Source organism: Felis catus, chromosome C1, assembly GCF_018350175.1.
Source record: "Felis catus isolate Fca126 chromosome C1, F.catus_Fca126_mat1.0, whole genome shotgun sequence".
Classification (NCBI taxonomy): Eukaryota; Metazoa; Chordata; class Mammalia; order Carnivora; family Felidae; genus Felis; species Felis catus.
Window position 1 is genome coordinate 78,115,712 of NC_058375.1, and position 23,396 is coordinate 78,139,107.

Genomic DNA, 23,396 nt, shown 5'->3' on the forward strand with positions numbered 1-23,396 from the left:
TATCACAAGTGTTTCATTTGTTCTTTTCCCTGAAAGTACGCTCTTCCTTCCTGTCACTTCTCTTTATAGCATCTACTTGAGATGGAATATATTTCTCTTCTCATCAAGTGGAGTATGAATACTAACTTTTAACTTTAGTTAATATAAACATAAATTTATTGTTTAAAGAAAGATCTCCTACTACACATTTGTACAGATGCCATTTTGTACATTATTCTTAGATTATCTAATGTTTTAACTTACTCTGTGACTATAGGTTATTTTTTATGTACTTAATCATTTTCTAAATTCTCTACAGTGATCATATATTATTACTTTTATAATCAACAAAAAAGCAAATCTTAAAATAGTTGTTTTACATCGATATTCCCTTCTTTTTGGGTACTTGAGGCAGCAGTATATATTGTATGCATTTTAATTAGGTAATTTTAATAATTTTAATAACATGTAAATTTATATTTTTGTGTTGGGTAGGACTTTCCTACCTCTGTATAAGTTGCAGCTGAAGAAGCGCCCCATGTACTAAAAGAGAGCCATGAACAGTTGCCTATAGCACCACCTCCACTACCACCCAGAGTTTACTGAGAAACATTAAACTCCTCAGCTACCTTTAATCAATCATTTATTCCAGCCTCTAGAAGTAAGGAAATTAGAAGAAGGAGGGTGCTCTGTGGTATCCTGAACTTTGTAGAAAGTGAATAATTCTGATGAAAGATTTTCCTTCTCTTTCGTCTGCTTCCCTCATCTTCCCAGCCAAGTGAAAGTTAGGAGGGAGATCCAAGCATATCTGAATAAAAATTAAAGATAGAGGGTATCTGCAATGAGGAGATATGTCTTATCCTTCAGGTGGACATATGCCACATCTGTAAAACCAACCCACTTTGGAGCTTCTATTAAAGAATAAAAGAAAATGGTAAGAGATTTCTTGAGAGAGCCTGAATTTCTTGGAATATGCCTCAGAAGCTAGCAAGAGTACCCTCATATGTGGAGATTTCTAAAGGGAGAAGCCAGTACTAGTTTGGCCATTAGGGACAATAGCTGTTGTCATGTGTAGAAAAAAGTAGGGGTGCCTGTCTGGCTCAGTTGGTAGAGTGTGCAACTCCTGATTTCGGTGTTGTGAGTTCAAGCCCCACATTGGGTGTAGAGATTACTTAAAAGTAAAATCTTAAAAAGAAGAAAAGAAAAAAGTATGGGGAGTCCACTCCACACCTGTTACACCTGGTTCGTGGGGAGGGAAGAGGACCTTAGTGGTTCTTTGAAGATTAGAGGTTGCTGGTACAGGGCCAAATGATGCTGTGTCCCACCTAGGGATCACTGCGCATCATGAACCACTAGAAGAATCTTTATCCACTGAGGGGCTAGGGTTACATATAGTCTGCTCCTAAAGAGTCATTGGCAAAGGCCATCAACATCTTTTTTTTTTTTAATTTTTTTTAATGTTTATTTATTTTTAAGAGAGAGAAACAGAGCATGAGCGGGGGAGGAGCAGAGAGAGAGGGAGGCACAGAATCTGAAACAGGCTCCAGGCTCTGAGCTGTCAGCACAGAGCCTGACGTAGGGCTCGAACTCACAAACTGTGAGATCATGACCTGAGCTGAAGCCAGACGCTTAACCAAATGAGCCACCCAGGTGCCCCAAAGGCCATCAACATCTTAATTAGAGCAAACTCAGTGACATCAACCTATTTCCATGCTGTGTCTGGTTATTTATATGGCCATTCATAGCCTTCTTTCACAGGAGTCAGACCTAGAAAATGGAGGAGCAAGAGGAGACCACACCATGCTCTATTCCTGATTCCATATTCCCCCAACTATAAATGTAATCAGTGATGGGGGAGAGAAAGATGTAAAGCCAGATATAAGATAGGTGTCTAAATAGTACTGTGCTGATTTCAATTCCAAAAAATAACCAGAAAATACTGGAATTTGCCTATAATGTCATGAAGGGATGGAAAAAAGAAGAATTTGACACAGCATAGTTGGCAGCATTATCTGGGAAAAAAGTTTTATGTTAGTATCTCCTCTGAACTGAGACTCCTCAATAAATGAATTACATCTAACATTTTATTTATTTTTTATTTTTAAAAAATGTTTTATTTTTATTTTTTTTTTATTTTCCTTTTTTGAAAATATGATTTATTGTCAAATTGGCTTGCATACAACACCCAGTGCTCATCCCAAGTGCCTTCCTCAATGCCCATCACCTATTTTCCCTCTCCCCCCACCCACCCCCATCCACCCTCAGTTTGTTCTCTGTATTTAAGAGTCTCTTGTGGTTTGCCTCCCTCCCTCTCTGTAACTATATCTTTTTCCCTTTCCCTTCCTCCTTGGTCTTCTGTTAAATTCCTCAAGATCCACATATGAATGAAAACATATGTGGTTTATATATACAATGGAATACCACTTGGCAATGAGAAAGAATGAAATCATGCCATTTGCAGCAACATGGATGGAACTGGAAGGTATTATGCGGAGTGAAATAAGTCAGAGAAGGACTGGTATACATTTTCATACATTGTGGGGAATAAGCTTAGAAATTCCCTGGGCTTGCACCAATGGGTTAACAAGGCATAAAGAATTACAAAGCCATAGGATGCTCACACCCAAGTTTGGGTAAACAAGATTAGGTGAATAAAGGTAGAGAAGGGGGGCTAAGGCCCCCAGAATAAAGTAGGGGGAAAAGGCCCCCAGAATAGAGGGGGGGCAAATGTCCCCAATATAAAGGTATATGAGGTAAGCAAGATTAGGTATTCAGGGTAAAAGCACCCCCCCAATTTAGTACTATAGCAGAAAGCTGCTTTCACAGGAAGGACCAACGTAGGTAAACAGGTAAATAGGGCTATAGACCTCTGTGCTGCAGTGAAGCTGTCGAGAGCAGAGCTGATTAACACAAGAAAGGTGTCTTGTTAACCCTGAAGTTACTTGCTGTATCTGTCTTATCCCCTAGGCTGGCTAAGATAAACAGACATGGTGCTTCCTGTCTGCCATTAACAATCATCTGACCATCCGCCTGGGGCCAGGATTTTGTTTTGTCTTAATCCAAACCCCTAACCCCAAATATCTTCAAGACCCCCTTTCCTTCGCGTCCATAAGTTAGTGTTCATAGTTTCATTGCCTCTTTGTGCGCATCCATCACCATGTTTGTAAGCCTTCTGATCCTAATACAAATGGGGCAAGGACCCTCATTCGGGGCTCTTGTCTTTTCTTGGACATTAGCCATCTCTCACTTTTAATCCTGCGTACGCTCTCTTGTGGGACAAAAGAGAACTTTAGACTTAGAGTCTATACGATACATCTAACATTTTAAAAATAATCTCTTTTATGGATAGTCTTTGGACCATTGCCTCTAGTTTTTAATATGTTTATAAGTATACATAGGTTGTATGCAGCTTCTTGCATTTTACTTACAATAATTCACTTGATTTTTAAAACACAGAAGGCATATTTGTTAACATTAAAACAACAGAAAATGAAATTTTAAACAGATTATCAATATGATACTTTGTTGAAAATTTTTTTCACTTTATTTTACTTGTTTTAATATATTTTATTGTGGTAACAGATATTTGAGAGAATAATTTTTGCTTTTATTGCTTGATCTTTAAACTTTTGCTTTACATATTTTTATAATATATAACTTTATAAATATATCTTTGAAAGTATAATTTTTAACTTCTAGATCTCAGGGGTATCTGGGTGGCTTAGTCGGTTAAGCATCTGACTTTGGCTCAGGTCATGGTCTCGCCATCCATGAGTTTGAGCCCTGCATCCGGCTCTGTGCTGGCAGCTCAGAACCTGGAGTCTGCTTTGAATTCTAGGTCTACCTCTCTCTTTGCCCCTCCCCTGCTCATGCTCTGACTCTCCCTCAAAAAGAAATAAACATTTAAAAAAGTTTTAACTTCTAGATCTTAATTATGTAGTTTCTTGCCAGTGACTTACTTGCATGTGATAAGCCTATTGTAACACACTGCACAGTAATACAAATTTGGGTAGAAAGTAATGGGTAACTGGCCCTGAAACTCCTGACAAGCTTTAGTCATTTCATTAACTTCACAATTTTACCTTTTACACAATTAAAATTTTTGGACTTCATTTATAGAATTACAGTGAACTTTACATTATATATTTTTCATCACTTTTTTTTTTTAAGTTTATTTTTCAGAGAGACAGAGACAGAGCAAGCGGGAGAGTGAGAGAGAGAGAGAGAGAGAGAGAGAGAGAGAGAGAATCCCAAGCAGGCTCTGCACTACCAGTGCAGATGTGGGGCTTGAGCTCACACAACCATGAGATCATGACCTGAGTGGAAACCAAGAGTTGGACTCTTAGCCAACTGAGCCACCTAGATGCCCCTTTTTTGCCACTTCTTTAAAAACATATCTTGGGTAGTGATTTTCTGCAAGCACATTTTGAAAATGACTAAAGGTCTGTCATCCTGTTACAAAATACTTGGAAATTAGCATTTTTATATAAGTGAAATTCTCAGAGAGTTAAAGTAACCTTTTAAGCCAGTGGTCAGTAAACCTTTTCTGTAAAAGGCCAGATAGCAAATATTGTAGGCTTTGTGGGCCATGCATTCTCTATCACATCTACTCAGCTCTGCTGTTGTAGAACAGAAGCAACTACAGACAACATGTAAAGGAACATCATAGTAGTATTCCAATAAAACTTTATTCACAAAAACAGTGATGGGCTACATTGGCCCACAAGTATAGTTCCCTAGTCTCTGCTTTAAGCAGCAAATTACTTTGTATTTTAATTTTTTTATGGAAATTATTCTTATACATCAATTAGTGGACTTTGTATTGTAAAGAGCTGGTTATTCCTAAATTAGATTGCTGGACCTCTTTTTTTTTTTTTTTTTTTTTGAACGAGAGTGAGGGAAGAGAGAATCTTTAAATTTTTTACTTTTGTATTTATTTTTATTTTAGAGAGAGCATGAGCTAAGGTGAGGGGCAGAGGGAGAGAGAGAATCTTAAGCTGGGTCCATGCTGACACAGGACTTGAGCACAGCCCTGGGATCATGACATGAGCTGAAATCAAGAGTTGGATGCTGAACAAACTGAGCTACCCAGGTGCCCCACATTCCTGGACGTTTTAACTCTTGTGTTTGCTTTTATAATTTTTTAGACTTCTGAGTGTTTTTATGTTTATACCAGTAGTTTCTTCCCAAGAGTTTGATACTCTTGTCTGAAGTGGTTCAGAAAACCAAATTATTTAACTTGGTAGAATTATCACTGCATCATCTATATAGTGATAGCCATTTTTATTTTATTTTATTTTTTTATTTCTTTTTTTGTTATTTTGAGAGAGAGAAAGAGAGTGCACAAGCTGGGGAGGGGCAGAGAGAAGGAGAGACAGAATCTCAAGCAGGCTCCACACCATCAGTGCAGAACCCAGTGTGGGGCTCGAACTCACAAACCATGAGATTATGACCTGAGCCGAAATCAAGACTTGGACTCTTAACCAACTGACCATTTTTTATTTTAGAATAGCCTAGAGTGCCTCCAGTTATTGCAAAGGGAATAACCAGTTTGTTCATATACAAAGCAAAATATTTACATTCAATTTATTGAACACTAATGTAATACTTTTAGGAGAAGTGCATTAGAAACTCAATAGCAGTTCATAATTTTAAAAGTTGCAAATCACTAACCTTATTAGAAAGATTACCCTGGGTGTAATTCTAAAGAAGCTTTGCTCTTCTCTGAGAGCAAGGGATCTTCAGAAAGATACACTTAGAGACCACATACACAAATTGGCTGATTGATGATCTTTATTTAGTATATAAACCCCACATTACAACAAATGAATGTGTACCAAGAGAAGTTGAACTCTATTCACCCTAATAGGCAATAGATATGCTTAGAAAATAATCCAAAACCTGAAAATAAGTGATATTGGCAATATGTAGCAAAGAGGCTTAACACCAAGAGCAATGAGTTGTTGTCACTACTTATATCTACATTTTTTGTTTTAATTACTTCCATATATGAACTTTTAAAAATACATTATATAATTATGATCTAATTTCTGTCATTTTGTCTGAGGTCAGAGTAGGACTTCCCATTGCACATGCACTTAGAGTTGTATTTATACTTCAGGAAGCAGATTAGATCATATGGTTGCATTGCAGTGTGATGTGCTAGAAATTACACCATTTTAATGTAAAAAATAAGCTAAATGAAATTAAAATAAAACCTGTGTTCATTCTGATAGCTGAGAGAGTTCAAATGCTATTCTATAAAACTAAACGTTGTTAGTGATACTCTGTTTTACAAGAATAGACTTTTGAATTATGCACATTTATTCTGCAGTTTAGGTATACAAATCAGATCATGTTTATGAACCAAATACTTTTAGCCTCTGAAAGTTGAAAAAGAATACATGTGGTGTTTTCTATTAATTTTAGCCTATTCCCAGAACGTTGGCGTCTGTACTAGAATGCCTGATTATTGCTCATTCAGTTGGAGTGGACAGTCTTTTTGCTGACTGCATGAAGTAAGTGATTTGAAGTAGTGTCAATACTATTAATATAAAGATTTCTTGTAATTTTCTGGGAAATTTTGGAATTGGCGTGTTTTCTTGGGTACATTGTAGGGAGCTTAATGCTTAACTAGTTGTAACAATTGAGAAGTATTATTGACTTAGATATTATTCAAGGTGCTTGGGATCTATTTTATTTTAGCCTAACCATGGTTATTTATGTCAAAAGCTATGCATCAAACTTAAAGTAGAATTAAAATATTTGTTTACAGAAAAGGGAGGACAATTAAGTCCATCATAGAGTTCACAAAATTAACGGTAAGAGTTAGTCATCATATATTTATGTACAACTTATATCATTGAAAATAAAAGTGTTATTTGAATACTATAATCCAAAATATTTTCATTTCTCTAACTTGAGATTCTTTTATTTTTTTTAACAGGTGGATTGTAAAGCATTTTGCAAGGTTTTGGTCTGAGAGAAGTTTTGCAAATGTACCTCCTGAGATTCAGAAAAGTTGTCTTAACATGTTGATTCAGTCTTTAGTAAGTATAAACTGAATACCCTTGTTTGTATTTGTCATCAAAAAGTTTATTCAGTTTTGTGTAGGTACTTTCAACGTTTTAAACATAAATGTAGAATTCTATGGTAAAAGCAAGATGAGAGAACCGATTTCAGATAACCCAGAACCAGTTGAGAACCTGTCCTCAAGATTTTGTTCCCCTCTACCAAATTCATTAGTTAGGGTTCAGAGAAGCAGAACCACTATTTTGGTTCATGAACAAAGGGGGCCTGGTGCCACAGATGGAGGTTATGCATTGGTATCAACAACATGGATTTCTACTCACTAAGGTAGATTTGGTACAGCGCTGACACTTCTCTGTGGCAACATTCCCCACGAGAACCAGCCATTTACTTGGAGGCCAGTTAATTATATTGGACCACTTCATCATGGAAAAGGCGGTGCTGTGTTCTCATTGGAGTAGACATTTGCTCTAAATACAGATATGCCTTCCTTGCTTCCAGTATTTCTGCTAAAACCACTATCCGTGGTCTTACAGAATGCCTTTTCCATAATCGTGGTGTTTCACACAGCATCACTTATGACTAATGAACTCACTTCACAGAAAATCAAGTCTGGCTCATGATTTCACTGGTGTTACCATGTTTTCTGTCATCCTGAAACAACTGGCTTGATAAATACCAGCCATGACCAGGTTACCAGTTACAGAAATGAGGTTCTAGTAGTTATGATATAAACATTAATTCCCCCTTTTTATATGAATATTTGTTTACATAAACCACTGTTTATGTATACTCCTTCCACTGTCTCATATCTCTACCATCTAATATAAGACCTGTTAATAATGGTTAATTTTATATCTCCATATTTAAGTTACAGGATACCAAAGGGGAGTGGGAATCAGTCTGAAGAACAATAAATATTTCCCAAAGACAAAATAAAGACTTTATATCCTCTTACAGGGAAGGGCTAGCATGTTTGTTGTATACAGGATACTTACACCATGTCAGGCAAAAGCATAACTTTGTTATTGTCTCCATTTGAAATTAAGTATTGTTTAAAGAGATGTGTATGGGTGCCAAGCCCACAGGGGTGGACTGCAGTGATTTTGTAACATTGTCAGCTTGGCTCAGATAAACTGTTTCCCAGAATTTCCCTCTTTGAATGTTTCCACTTGGAGTGGCCACAAGGGACAATTTGGCATGAGATTTGGAGGGTAAAAGTGAAGCAGCAGCCTTTTTTTTTTTTTTTTTTTTTTTTTTAACACCAGGACTATTGGGGCAGGCACTTTTATCTCATATGTGTTGCTTGTTTACTGACTCACCTTGTGGCCGTGAAACAGCAGCCAGGCCATATCTGCTCCACCATGCCCTGTGTCCTTTTTTGGCTGCTCTTACCTCTGTGCCAGAGATATGTTTACCTCCATGATGAAGAGTACCAGCATCGCCTGAAGGACACCTATTTCATCCAGGTTGTAGGCAGTGAAAACTGAAATGAGTCCATCCTTGTGGATTACAGCTTGTGTTCTTGGTGTTAGTATGTCCTTGCTGTCCTCTCTTCTCATATCAGCTGCCTTCCCTGTGGTCTTCAAACTATATCTTCATTTACAAATACCATTTAACCAGCTCCCACGATTACATAAGGTCAAATCTCTGTAACAAATTCCTTTATATATATACGATTAACTCCTAGTGGTTCTCTTTCTCTGATACGTCAGACTGGGTTACATAGAAGATACATCTAAACCTAACTGGGAAAATAAGTGTAGGCCATCAGCTGGTGAAATACTGCCAGCAAAAAATAAATCTCAATCTATATTTATGCTAATGAAGGACTTTGTGGCTTAGTTTCTTAATATTTTGCATTCGTTTCTTTGGTCAGTGAATAGCTACTCCCTGTTCATGAAGGCAAACCATGTCCCAGCTATACTTCAGCTTCATAGAAGTAGAAGCATCATTTACTACTATTGCTGCTGCTGCTGCTGCTGTTGTTGTTGTTATTATTATTATTATTATTATTATTATTATTTAGTGGGTGTTTTTAGACCTTTATAGTTCAAAAAATACTTGGCATTTTTAAAATTTTATGTAAGACAGGTACTCTAACCTCTATTTCACATATGAGAAAAGAGAATCAGAAGTGCTTTATTCAAATTCAAAATGTCAGGAAATGACAACGCCATATCTTTTGTTGTTGTTGTTAATTTATTTATTTTGAGAGAGAGAGAGAGAGAGAGTCCAAGCAGAGGAGGAGCAGAGAGAGAGGAAGACAGAGAATCTTAAGCAGGCTTCGTGCTGCCAGCGCAGAGATCACGAACTGTGAGTGAGATCATGACCTGAGCTGAAATCAAGAGTCAGACGCTTAACTGACTGAACCACCCAGGCGCCCCCAAAGCCAGATCTTAAAACCAATTGCTGCCATTCTAAAGATAATATGATAGGTGCTCACTGTGGGCAAATTTTTCTTTAAAGAAATGTGGACCTTGACTTTATCATCTCACAAATTGGTGGAAGAATGGGCATTTAAATAACTAAGTATAATACAAGTTACACTATGATGAGTACTAATATTAAGTTCCTTGTCAGTCTAATTTACCCTGGTAGCCTCAGCCTTAGAGCAGTGCCTGGCTCATATTAGCAACTCAGTATATATTTTCAAATAGGTAAATAAATGAAAGAATAAGTATAAGTTAAAATTCAGGTGTGTACATGGGATCACAGAGGTTAAAACAATTGATTCTGATTAGAAGGATGAGAGAAGTAATTTGAGATGAACCTGAAGCTAGAGGAAAAGTTCAGAATAAAACAAGTACATTAGGATATTCCTGACAGACTGTTAAATTGTGACCAGAGACCTGGAGACAGACAGTTCCAATATTCTGCTATAACTGGAATGAGAAGAGATAAGTCTGGGGAGAGGCTAAGGCCAGATTGGGAGGGATCTTAACTGAATGTCTTGTTAAGAAGTTTGATTTTGGGGGGCACTGGGTGGCTTAATTGGTTAGTTAAGCATCCAACTTCGGCTCAGGTCATGATCTCACAGTTCCTCAGTTCAAGCCCTGCATGGGGCTCTCTTCTGTCAGTGCAGAGCCCATTTCAGATCCTCTGTCCCCCTCTCCTTCTACCCCTCCCCCGCTCACGTGAACACTCTCTCTCAGAAATAAACATTAAAAAAAAGGTTTGATTTTTTAGTAAGTGGTAAGTATGTGAGTTTAATTGAAGAATAAGCCCTTCATATGATGCCTCTCCCTCTGTTAACAGTATTTTGATTTTATAACTCTAATCAGGTCTTTGTAAGCTTTGTGAATATTTGTTTTTTACTTTTAAGACAGATGAAAAGATGACATCAGAGCAGCTGAACATGCAGTTTAATTGAAATTTTGAAATTATGTCTTTCTTTTTTTAGGTTTTTGTTTTTATTTATTTTGAGAGAGAGAGTACAAGTGGGAAAAGGGAAGAGAGAGAGAGGGAGAGACAGAATCACAGGAAGGCTCTGCACCACCAGCACCGAGCCCAATGCAGAGCTCGAACCCACAAACTGTGAGATCATGACCTGAGCCAAAATTGGAGCCACCCAGGTGCCCCTGAAATTATATCTTTCTTTGTGAATAGTCAGGCTTTCAGAAACAGTAACTTAATATATTTTTCATATTTTATTATATAAATAAAGTATATTTCGCTTTTGATTAAAAAAATCGGATATTTTTTAATGGTGCTGGGAAAACTGGACAACTACATGCAAAAGAATGAAACTGGACCACTTGCTAACACTGTACACAAAAATAAACTCAAGATGGATTAAAGACCTAAATGTGGAACCTTAAAAATGTTAACCATTTTTAACCATAAAAATTACCATTTCCTAAATGGTAACCATAAAAATCCTAGAAGAAAACATAGGCAAATAATATCCCTGACATGGCCATAGCAACATTTTTCTCGATATGTCTCCTTAGGCAAGGAAAACAAAAGCAAAAATAAATTGGGATTAAATCAAAATAAAAGGGGTTTGCACAGTGAGGGAAAGCATCAAGAAAACAAAAAGGCAACCTACTGAATGGAAGAAGGTATTTGCAAATGATACATCCAGTAAGGGGTTAATATCCAAAACACATGAAGAATTTATACAGTTTAATACTAAAAAAAAAAATCCAATTAAAAATGGGGAGAAGACCTGAATAGACATTTTTTCCAAAGCGTATACACAGATGGCCAACAATACATGAAAAGATGCTCAATATCACTAATTACGAGGGAAGCGCAAATCAAAACCACAATGAGAGACCATCTCAGACCAGTCAGAATAGTTATCAAAAAGACAAGAAATAACAAGTGTTGGAGAGGATATTCAGAAAAAGGAACCCTCATGCACTGTTGGTGGGAATGCAAACTGGTGCAGCCACTGTGGAAAACAGTATGGAGGTTCCTCAAAAGATTAAAAATAGAATTACCATATGGTCCAGTAATCCCACCACTGGGTATTTACCTAAAGAAAATGAGAACACTAATTCAAAAAGATACATGCACCTCTGTGTTTATTGCTACATTATTTATTAGAGCCAAGATATGGAAGCAACCTAAGTGTCTACTGATAAACAAATGGATGAGGAAGATGTACACACACAGAGAGGAGTATTATACAGCCATAAAAAGGATGAAATATTACCATTTGTGACAATATGAATGGACCTGGAGGATATTATGCTAAGTGAAATAAGTCATACTGCAAAAAACAAATACCATATGAATTCACTTATATGTGAAATCTGAACAAACAAATGCATAAACAAAAAGCAGAATCAAACCTATAAATACAGAGAACAAACCGGGGGGTTGCTAGAAGAAAGGGGTGGGAGGATGGGAACAATGGGTGAAAGGAAGTGGTGGGTACAAACTTCCAGTTATGGAAAGAATAAGTCACAAGAATAAAAGGCCCAGCATAGGGAGTGTAGTCAATGGTATCGTAATAGCACTGTATGTTGACAGATGGTAGCTACACTTGCAGTGAGCACAACATATGTTGTACACCTGAAACTAGTGTAACATTATGTGTCAACTAAAAAATTTTTTAAGAAAGTTTTTTAATTGTTTCAAATTAAAATTTGAAATATGTTATCCAAAAAGTGAAAGAGCAGCAGTCTTCTTAGTTTTCTTTAGTTCTAATTCAGCTCAACTGCATGTGCCATGGTGGGCACTTAACTGCATCATGCCCAACACTGTCATATACGAAGGGAGACAAGAAAGTGCTACATTGAACTATATTTGGAGGATTTTCTTGGTCTTTTATTAATGTGAGGGGATTTGAGTTTTCTTTCCCTTTCTGGGTCTATGCAGCAGTTCAGTGAAATGTGGCTGCTCCCTCCTACCACGTACAACCATTGCTTTTGGTTAGAAGAGAAAGCAGGGTGAAGGCATGAGTACAAGAGAGAAAGGTGTTAGAAAAGTTATAATTTTATAATGTAATTACTTGAACTGTTTCAAAACATTAAATTTTTCTGTGCCAAAATGTTTAAGCCCTTATAAAAGCAAATTATGAAGAGTTTTTAAATGGAGGGAAGTTAAAACAAAAGTAGGGATGGTCAGTAGGGTAAAACAAAGTTGTATATATTATGCTATTTAGTCCTAAGGTCAAAGGATAGCTTAAGACCTATTTGATCAACACAATATCATAAGGATTAAGAAATAATATGACTCACAGTATTTATTCAATATATGGTATTATCCAGGAAGCTGGCTGGAAGAATTTTCAGTTGGATCTATACTTCATATCCTGGTATGCAAGGGATACATTCCAAATAGATCAAAGGTTTGAATGTGGGGGGGAAAAAGCCGTTAAAATATTACAGTACACCCTGGGAGAATTATAACCTTGACAGGAGAGTGGAGATATAAAATTCAGAAGGCTTAAAAAATTGATTACATAAAAACACAAAATTTTATGTAGTAAAAACAACCAAGCAAAGTCAAAAGACAAATGACAGTTTATATCATACTTTTGGCTCTAGTTTTCCTAATATAGAGGATTCTCACAAGTTGATTTTAAAATATAGGACAAAATTAGATGGTTCACAAAGAATACAGATACTTCTTAATTTGATGAATAAATCCTCAACTTCATTTAAGAGAAATGGACATGAAAATGACAGTATCAAACCATTTTCTATCTTCTAGAATGAAAAGAAAAAGGGAATGTGTACTAGGTTAGTAAGGATGTAGGGAAGAAGTACTTTTATTCATTCTTGGGAAGGGTATAAATTAGCACATCTTTTGCTGTGTTTTTCAGACTTTTTTAACTGTGACCGAGAGTGAGAATTTTCTTTTACATTGTAACCCAGTACACTCACACATAGAAAACTAAAACAAGTTTCACAAAAGAATGCTTACCATTATTACATGATGTACTAATATTTCCTGTTTTTCTCTTTTCTCTATTTTTTTGTTTTGTTTTCTAAAGCTGATTGTAAGCCACTAAAAATATTTCTGTTGGTTGCTAGGAGAGAAATCCACAGTTTGGAAAACAGTCCTTCATTGAATATATACTGGTGATGTTTAGGATACTTCTGGTGCCCCACCTCATATCCTCTTGGCCAATGTGTGAACGCCAACCATTGCTGCAGCATACAGCTTCATAGGCATGCAGTCTGACAGCATTTTCCGTCAGCCACATCACACTTATTTCTCATTTCTTGTCTTAAGGCTTCACTATCACTCCACACAGGGTACCTATGACAGCAATTCTGATACCTGTGCAAACCTGGAAGTAGAAGGAAGTTAACACCTCAGGGGACAAGCCTTGACTAAGGGGAGATTAGAGCCAGTGGTTATGTTTCCCTGTTTTGTCCCTTGGGCAGAATAATTCAAGGTGCATTCTTTGTGGCTCTTCAGAGGGTCCCCAGCAAGACTGAGCCCCACTTGCCTGTAATAGTGAATACTATATCATTGCTTCTCAAACTTTAATATATATACAAAACATTTCAGGATCTTGGTTAAATGCAGATTCTAATTCAGTAAGTCAGAGGTGGAGCTTGAGAGTCTATGTTTCTAACAAGCTCCAATGGATGCTGATGCTGTGGGTCACACTGAGTAGCAAGAAGCTAGAAAACATATCCTTCCATTGGCTTTTCTGCCTTCCCTGTTTCGCTCTCATTATGCCTCAGATTCTCTTGGGATCACATCCCAAAATAAACTGCATACAAGCCTATTTCTCAGGCTCAGGATTTAGGCAGAATCCAGGTTAAGACAAGTAGTATTGACCCAGCAATTCTGTTTCTGGGAGTTTATCCTATAGATATGTTCACACACACACTATGAAATATTATTTACAAGATCTTTCATTACAACATTGTAACAGCAAAAATTTGGAAACAATGTAAACATAAGTAGAGGATTAAATGACTTACCCATATTGTGGGCTATTATATAGCTATTAAAACAATAACAAGGCTCTTTATATTCTGATAAAAATATTTAAGATGTATGCTAAGTGTAAAGGACAAGATACTGAGAATTTTTCACATTAATGCTTCCATTTGAGTAAAATAAAGGTTATTGCATATTTTTTTTGTTTGTGTATGTATAAAATAACTCTAGAAAGATATACAAAATTATATTTTTTTAAGTGTATTTACTTAGTGCAGGAGGGGCAGAGAGAGGGAGGGAGGGAGAGAGAATCCCAAGCTGGCTCTGCACTGTCAGTGCAAAGCCTGATGTGGGGCTCAAACTCATGAAGCATGAGATCATGACCTGAGCTGAAACCAAGAGTCAGATGCTTAACCGACTTAGCCACCTAGGGGACCCCAGAAAATAAATAATATTGGTTTGGAAGAGAGAAAATGAGTGGCTTGGGGACAGGAAAGGGAAGGAGACTTTTCTTAGTACTGCCATTTATATGTTGTTGAAATTTGAAGAATATGTTAACTATTGGATTACAATTTTATGTGTTTTGTCTAGAAATGCATTATTTTCTTCCTTCTTTGAGCTTCAACCTTCTTTGAACTCTAACATTTAATGTTATATATTCAGATCAGTGTGGAATAAGATTACATACCACCTATGTTATCATTTAGTCCATATTTTAGTAGGTTCCAATCTAAATTATAACTATACTTTATGTCTATATTTTTAAGAAAATTATTGTCATATCACATAACATGTGTAATAAGCACTTTGTAGATATCTACCAAGTTTATTTGAATATCCTACATTTGTCTTCACCACCAGAACAATCATTAGAGTAGAACAAATCGGGCTTAGTGCCTAAAAGCACAGTTACTCAGGATGTCGTCAGAGGGGGAAAGGGTGATGGTACCCCCCCAAAAGAATTATAGCATTACATTATTTTTTTTACTCTAATAAAGCAAGGGAAACATATAATACATTTTTTAAAAATTCTTGGTTAAGCGGCGGGGGGGCGGCATGCATGGGTGGCTCAGTCAGTTAAGCACCTGACTCTTGATTTCAGTTCCTGAGACTGAGCCCCCTCATTGGGGGCTGTTGGGATTCTGTCTCTCCTTTTTTCTCTCTTCCACTCCCCACTCACACTTGTGCAAACATGCTCTCTCCACCTCTCAAAATAAACATTAAAAATATAAAATGTTAAAAATTTTGTTCAAGGATTAAACAATTTAGGAATTCACATATGGATTCTCACTCTCTGATGATGCTAAGAGATGAACAAATATTTCAGGGTCTACTATGACCCAATTCTGTACTAGGCCCTGGGATGCAATGGTGTGCCAAAATAGACATGGTTTCACGCTCAGTAAACATACAGCCCAGTGAGAAAGATGGATATTAATCCAGTAGTTATGTTCATGATAGAATAATTAGAAATGAATTAAGTACTCTAAAAAAAAGGGACAGGTTCTCTGGTGGCATGTATAAAAGAAATCTAATATAGGGATAGAGATCAGGGTCAGATAGAGTTTGAGTTGAGATCTGAAACATAGAGAGGGTGTGCAAAGTTTACATCATGCAGCCTATGTTAAGGATGTCAGTCTATCACTTCCAGATTTATCAGTTGTCTATTGCTCTGTAACAAACTACCCTAAAACGAAGGGGCTTAAAACTACAATTTATTATTTCTCATAATTCTGTGGGTTGACTGGGTAATTCTTCTGATTGTTTCCTGAGTTCCATCCTGCAGCTGCTTTCACCTGGTGGCTCAGTTGGAGCTTGGGTTCCCACTCCATGTGGTCTTCCTTACCCAGCTTCTTCATGGCCTTGTGATCCCAGAATTGCAAGTTGCAGGGCTTTTTGAGACCTTGGCTCTGGAACTTGCATAGTACCGACATTTGTGCAAGCAAGTGAAAAGTGCCTAGGTTCAAGGGGTGAGTAAATAAATTCTACCTCTTGATGGATGGAGCTAGAAAGAACTGGTGGCCATGTTTTTCAGTCTACTACAATCCATCAGGTAACTCTTTACACATCAAACAGTTATTTACTAAGCATTGTTTTAAGAACTAGAAGCCAAATATGATAATTTATATGTTGCCATTTTTTCTTTTTCATTGGAGCACATGGTATTTGTGAATTATCATTCCACTTTCCATAGAGATCAGTATTGTGAATATTTTTTTCCTGTGGAATAAAAATGAATCATCATTAAGTGAATAAAATACAAAGAGTTTTACCTAATTAGAGTGGAGGAAGAAAATCACTGGAGAATATAAGCAATTTTTAGACTTTCTAGATTTGTAATAAAGAGCATGTATTTTATAGTCAGGAAAGAATTAAGGTTATGTCAGTGTAGCTATACAGTTATGAATGATATCTATAAGCACAAAAACTAATTCAGTAGGGAAAATCTCAGAGAGGTCAAGTTTTTCTTTGTAGTTCTATTATAGCTCTTCTCTCAGGTTTCTTTTAGCTATCTTTTAGAGATGATTTGTTCCCAGTTCAAAATTTGCCTTTTTGGATAATTCAGAATGAGGAAATAAAAAAATATTATATGTCATGACAAAGATATGAGCAACCTGGAATTTTGTTTTTTTGCAGGAAACATCATAAGAAAACAAAAGTATTTGATTTGTTTAAAAAGTTATTTTATAAATAGTAACTTTTTTCCCAATATTTTTTAAATTATAAGAATGATAAGAATGCTGCTTTTCTTCTGATGGAAAGTGACAGGCTAATCATCAGTTTACCCAGAGTGAAGTGGACAGAAGTAGCCCTGACTATGGCATCTCAGCTGCAAGAAGAATGTATTGCATTTATTATAGAAAACTTCTCCAAGATCATTCACAGTGAAAATTTTTCTCTTCTCTTACAGGTACTATGTCTAAAAGTATTTCCTATATTTAGCCCATCTTTGTGTTCTGATTATAGTTATGTAAGAGCTTTTAAATGCAGGTTGCCTTTGATTAAATTAGTGTGACTTAAATAAATTCCATAACAGATGGCATGCTTGCATAGGATTTACAGCAGTGGTGGACAGGATTTTTGGCTTACAAGATAGTGAAGGCAGTAAGGGGACAGGTTTGAATGCACTGGTAAGACGTAATGTAACTCTGGCCAGCAATAGCCCTCAATCAGCATAAGCCATATTTTAGAAACCAGTCATTAATGTATTGTTTTGTCAGTAATACCATTACAGTCCATGCAAAATTCTGTCTTATTGGGGACCCACTTGCTCTAAATTTAGTTATTGAATAAAGAACTTTGATTATTTATTTCTAATTCTGTTTTTAGGACTATTTTGTTCCTAGGAACTGTGTGTGTGTGTGTCTTTTTTTTAAAGGAAAGATTTTTATAATGCTTATTATTATAATTACATAATTGTAATATATATTATAAAATATAATTATTATATTATTATCAGAGGAAATAAGATTTCTGGCTGACTTCCAATGGTCAGTTATGATGAATGTTTTGTTGTTAAGCCAGACTTTCACATTTCTTACACATTTTACATGTATTCCTATTAAATATAATTTCTGTGTTTTGTAGTCACAAGCAATGAGCAGCACAGCTGATCTGTTGGACAAAATTTTAAAAGCAATTGAAGAAAACATTACCACTGAGAATAGCTGCTCTCTTCTTATGGCTCTGGACACGTTACTGAACTCTGACAGTACAAAGGAAATGGTATTGAAAGTGATGGAATTCATTTAAATGATATATTTGAATTGCTTTAAGTTTTTAAAATATATGCACATGTTAAATGTTGTAGCATTCATTAAAACTTGGTGATGGGTGGTTGGTTATAGTCCCTAATTTTGTGTCTGTTGGAATTTTTCCTAAATAAAAATTTAATTTCATTTACCTCCAAGAAGATTTACTATAAAAGTTCAGAATTTGGCAGTTTGACTTGCTAATTCTAAACATAGCTTGGTGCTTAACAATATTAATTGGTACGGCGTAACTCTGGCATTTCTCCCATGTTACTATATTAAATTTCTTAAATGTAAAACTTACTGAAAATTTTAAGTAATTTTTTAGAATTTTTAATAATCAGTGTCTTTTATTTTCAGAATATGTCAATTCCTTTTTGCCTTCAGGAAAAAAAAACATTTAAAATTGGATTGACTAGGAAAAAGCAAAATGAAAATATTTGTTTTTAAATGCAATTAATCAATGATAATAGTAAGCTTATTGCAAATTATTAACCTTTTGTTTTTGTTCAACAAGAATGATAAAAAAATTTTTTATCATATTTATTACTATTGGATAGAGTATTTGACCTTGTAATGTCATAGTTGATTTGAAAAGGCTGTAGAAGGTATTCATGTAAAGGCCATTGGTGTTTTAAAATAATGTTTGTTTGAAAGGATAAGGTTTAGCTTCATGTTCAGTATAAAATTCTGTTTTTGAAGAGTAAGCCTTCATAAATAACATGAACCCGACGATTTTAAAAATCTAAGTGATGACATCATTGATCTAGCTTAGGAGTAAGTAGATTCGGAAAGGAATAATGACTGGTTGCTATGACAATGTGGCTCTCACCAGCTGCTGATTTGTTGCTTGAACACAGGGTTTTACGTGCAAGATCCAGGCTCTGCGTGATAAGCTGTGGATCTTCCTGGTTCAGTCTTTCTATGCTGTTCGTCATACAGAAAGCTGGAAGCTGATGAGCACAGATGATCAACAGAAAATCCAAGCAGGTATGGTAGCCTTGAGATTTCTTATTCTTATATTATGATCTTTGTAACAAGAGATATCTTGAGGGGATTCTAGTAAGTAGTAGGATTAACATTGTTTGCTTCTGTGCAGTAATAGCTTGCTAATTGAAACTAGTGATAGTATGTTTAGGCAGTTTTAACAAATCATGCTTTGCTGCTCTTAGAAGATGACTCATTTCCTTTATATGTGTATGTATATATATGTATGTATATATGTCAGTTTTTAATCCTATTCTGTATTCTGTATTAGCAGCAGTGTTCCAGCCAAATTTGCTCAAAAGCATTCTTATAAAGAGATTAGAAGTATAGGAAAATGTAATTCACAGAGAACATATTACCAGACATACTTTCTCTTCCTTTTTAAATATATTTTGCCATAAAGCTTTTCCGTCTTTTGCGTAAGGTATCATTTCTTGTGGTTTTGTATAAATTAGATGGCTTTATTTCACAATTGATTGGTTCAGTGATATGGTGTGTGCTATTGCGGAGTGTCCCTCAGGAGCCGCACAGTAGTCTCTGACATTTAATAGGTACCATTTGAAACGTTAGCATTAAACAAAAGATGTATATTGCTCAGAATATGTTTGTTTCAAAAATACTAAGAAACAATTTTGAGGGTGTGGAACTAAAAATGGCTTCATGACTATTTTTGGGTTAAAGCAGGTGCCTTAGAAAAAATATTTGCAGATTCAGCAAGTATACTTTTAAAAACATTTTAAGAAACTGTATTTTAGGAAGTGAACATTTTTGTACTATAAAACATGAAAGCCATATGTGATATATTCTTGATAGTGCATAGATATGTTAAATTCTTTAATGGAATAGTCAGAATATGATTTGCTCTGTCTTGCATTATGAGCATAACATGATAGTGTAGCTAGATGTGATCTCGAGAACACTTTTCAAAGAAATTCCAACAAAATCATGAAACAACGAAAATCTCAAGGTCTTCAGGAATTTGAAATTTTTTCCTTGTGACTATTTGTGTAGTGATTTTTAGATAACAGTTTATTTTTACTACAAAATGTATTCAATGTGAAGAAATAAGATCAGCATTCCATGAGTAGGTGTCATTCAACTCTTTTCTGATTGGTAGTAAACTTTGTTTTTCTTCATTTTAAAGAATTTCATAGTTAAGTTAGGCCTTAAATAATGTTCTTTTTCTTAATTCTACAAAGTGATAATGATAAATACATGCAAATACATACATAAACATACACATATGTAAAACAGAATGTTATTGGTAATTGTATAAATTGTCAAAAAGAACTTTTCAATCTATTCTATCAATGTAATAATATACTTTTTTTTAATCTTCAGCATGTTGAATGGATAGTTACTGCCTTGGGAAACCCCATATAAAGGGGTGGTTCTAGGTTGTCTTTTGTTATAACATTTCTTATATTTTAATTGAGTTACTGACCTTTGGGAGAAATCTTATATTAATTTCTTTTTGTATAGGACTGTGCAGAGTCATCTGCTTACTACAGATCAGTTCTTATAATACCATTTATAGGATCCTGCTTTGTCTTATACCACAGATCCTATGGAACACAAATAGAAGATGCATGGTAGTGTTGCAAATAATTTAATATATTTCTCATCAGCTATTTTAATATCACATAAATTTTGGAGATTATATATATTTTTTCAAACTACATTTTCAAACCCTATAACCTTCAAAAGAAAGAAATACAACAGCTGAACTATATTTATAGCTCTCGTCCCATTATTTCTGTATATTTTCCTGACGTCATTCAAATTCTTATTTGCAGAACATAAACATGAGTTCCCCAATAACTCCCATATAATAATCTACAAAATAAATTTTTATGTAATTCTAAAAAGAATGATATGGGTTTGAGGATTCTTTCTTGTTTTACTTTCAACAGAACCTTATTTTTTCCCCTTCTCTTTTTTTCTTCCTTATGATATACCTGCAAAACCAGGAAAAATTTGTACTTAATTTCAACAGAGTATTTTTACATTTTTTAGGATGGACATTTTCTCATATTTAATGGTTTTTAAAATACCACATTTGCCACAACCTGTAATTTTTTGTAAATTTGTAAAACTAAATGAAACCAATTATCTCTAAAATTTCACAGCTTGAGAAAATTCCTTTTTTTTATAAATGTATGAAATCCTGTCATGAGATTTTACATTTCTTTTTTTTACATTTCTTATTAATTTTAATAACATAAACTCAATGCAGACCAGAAAATAAGATTGAAAATAGGGTTCTTTAAAAAAAAAGTTCTAAAATATAATATGGAATTATTTATGTGTACTAGTTTGTTTTTAAGCCTGTTTTAAGTTACTTTCATTAAAATATAACCTTTTTCTATTTTTATGGTAATAATAGTGTTTCCTATAAAAATAAATTGTTGTTTTTCCTACAGCTGCATTTGACAAAGGTGATGATCGAAGACTTGGCAAAAAGCCTGTTTTCAGTAGCTCTCAGGTAAACTTTAAAAATTTTATAGGTCCAAATGAAAAAAGATACTAAATAATTTAAATTGTATTAATTTATATTTCATTGATTTTTAAAATGTATTTTTCATAATTATAGTTGTTTCTTGATGAAAATAATTTTGACTTTTTAATCAAGTGAATATTCTATATATTTTTAAATTATGTGAATTTTTGATGTCCAGCTGGCATAGAAAGTGAAATTTTTTTTTCAATATATGAAATTTATTGTCAAATTGGTTTACATACAGCACCCAGTACTCATCCCAAAAGGTGCCCTCCTCAATACCCATCACCCACCCTCCCCTCCCTCCCACCCCCCATCAACCCTCAGTTTGTTCTCAGTTTTTAAGAGTCTCTTATGCTTTGGCTCTCTCCCACTCTAACCTCTTTTTTTTTTTTTTTTCCTTCCCCTCCCCCATGGGTTTCTGTTAAGTTTCTCAGGATCCACATAAGAGTGAAAACATACGGTATATGTCTTAGAAAGTGAAATATTGTCTGTCTTTTTTATTTCCTTGAAAACCTTTTTTGGCAACTAACATATTGGAGCTATTCCAATAGATCAGAAATTGTCTAAAATTCTAGACCTAATTCAATGTCTAATTTTCTAATTAACCTACTTCTTACAAAAGATTTTAGTTGTCCCACTTTTCTCTATACTAAGATTTTAATTCACATAATACATTTTTGGTGTGAAAAAAGGCACTTAGTATCAAGAGTATAGCTGTGTTTTACTTTAAAAGTTACTTGCTATATTTTTATGAGGTATTTAAAGTAGTCAAACTCCTAGAAATAGGGAGTAGAAAAGTGGTTGCCAGGGGCTTGGGGGTATAAGGAAAAGGGCAGTTTTTCAGTGGGTATAGAATTTTAGTTCTACAAGATGAGAAAGTTCTAGAGATTTGTTGTTAATATTACTGTACTTTCCACTTAAAAATGGTTAAGATGCATTTGTGATACACCAGTGTTGAAACATTTTTCTTTCCCTAAGCACCAAACACTGCTAGACTCCCCCTTGACCATTCTTAAGTATATTATAGAGTTCCATAGAACATACTTTAGGAAGTGGTACCTTAGGACATTTTTCTCTATGTACTAGTTCCCTGCTATCCCCAGTGGATGGGTGGGTGGTTTCGTTGGTTTTTTAGGCCCCCAAAGAATTAGCCTACCTGCTTTGCTTTCTCCTGTTCTACTGACTATTACCAACTAGGCTATCGCTCTTTCCTTGTCTTATAGTAAAATAGAACAAAGTCTCATTATTCTTCCTTACCATCGTGACTTTTAGGTTGTCCAAGGATTTATACTGTTAACCACAGTGGGAAGGAAACAGGGTAATATGTTTCCTTAAAAAGGGCAGTGGTATACTGAAATGGGTGCTGGGCATAGAATAAGAGTTAAAATCTTGACTTCACATTTATTATCTCTGCCATATCTGAGTCTTAGTTTGCTTGTCTGTAAAATGGAATAATAAAACCTAGCAGAGTTATTGTGAAAAATACGTGAAATAATTTATGTGCAATTATTTGGTATGTAGTATGTGCTCAATAAGTGTGGAATGAATAAATGTGTTTTCCAAAAAGAGGTGAATTCTTCCGGGATAGGAGAAAAGTTAATGAGATAAGACAAAGAGAAAGGTTTAAGAAGAGTGCTGGTACCAGAATACTTAAGGTAATGATGTCTGGAATTTACTTCAAAATAGAATGGTAGTAGTTATATATGAAATAAAATTGGCCAAGAGCTGATTATTGTTAAAGTTGGGTAATAGGTACATGGGGATTCATAATACTATTCTATTTTCTTTTG

At 35.1% G+C, this 23,396-nt stretch overlaps 1 protein-coding gene across 3 annotated transcripts in view; it reads left to right on the plus strand.

Moving 5' to 3' along the window:
* Window positions 1-23,396, plus strand: part of BTBD8 (BTB domain containing 8) — a 116,602-nt gene that overhangs the window by 71,167 nt on the left and 22,039 nt on the right. For all 3 annotated transcript variants that reach the window (XM_019837433.3, XM_019837431.3, XM_019837432.3), the window contains exons 8-13: window positions 6,409-6,497; window positions 6,926-7,028; window positions 17,093-17,275; window positions 17,953-18,090; window positions 18,977-19,106; window positions 21,527-21,588. In XM_019837433.3, coding sequence (XP_019692992.2) covers window positions 6,409-6,497; window positions 6,926-7,028; window positions 17,093-17,275; window positions 17,953-18,090; window positions 18,977-19,106; window positions 21,527-21,588 — 705 coding nt within the window. The remainder of the gene's footprint in view (window positions 1-6,408; window positions 6,498-6,925; window positions 7,029-17,092; window positions 17,276-17,952; window positions 18,091-18,976; window positions 19,107-21,526; window positions 21,589-23,396) is intronic.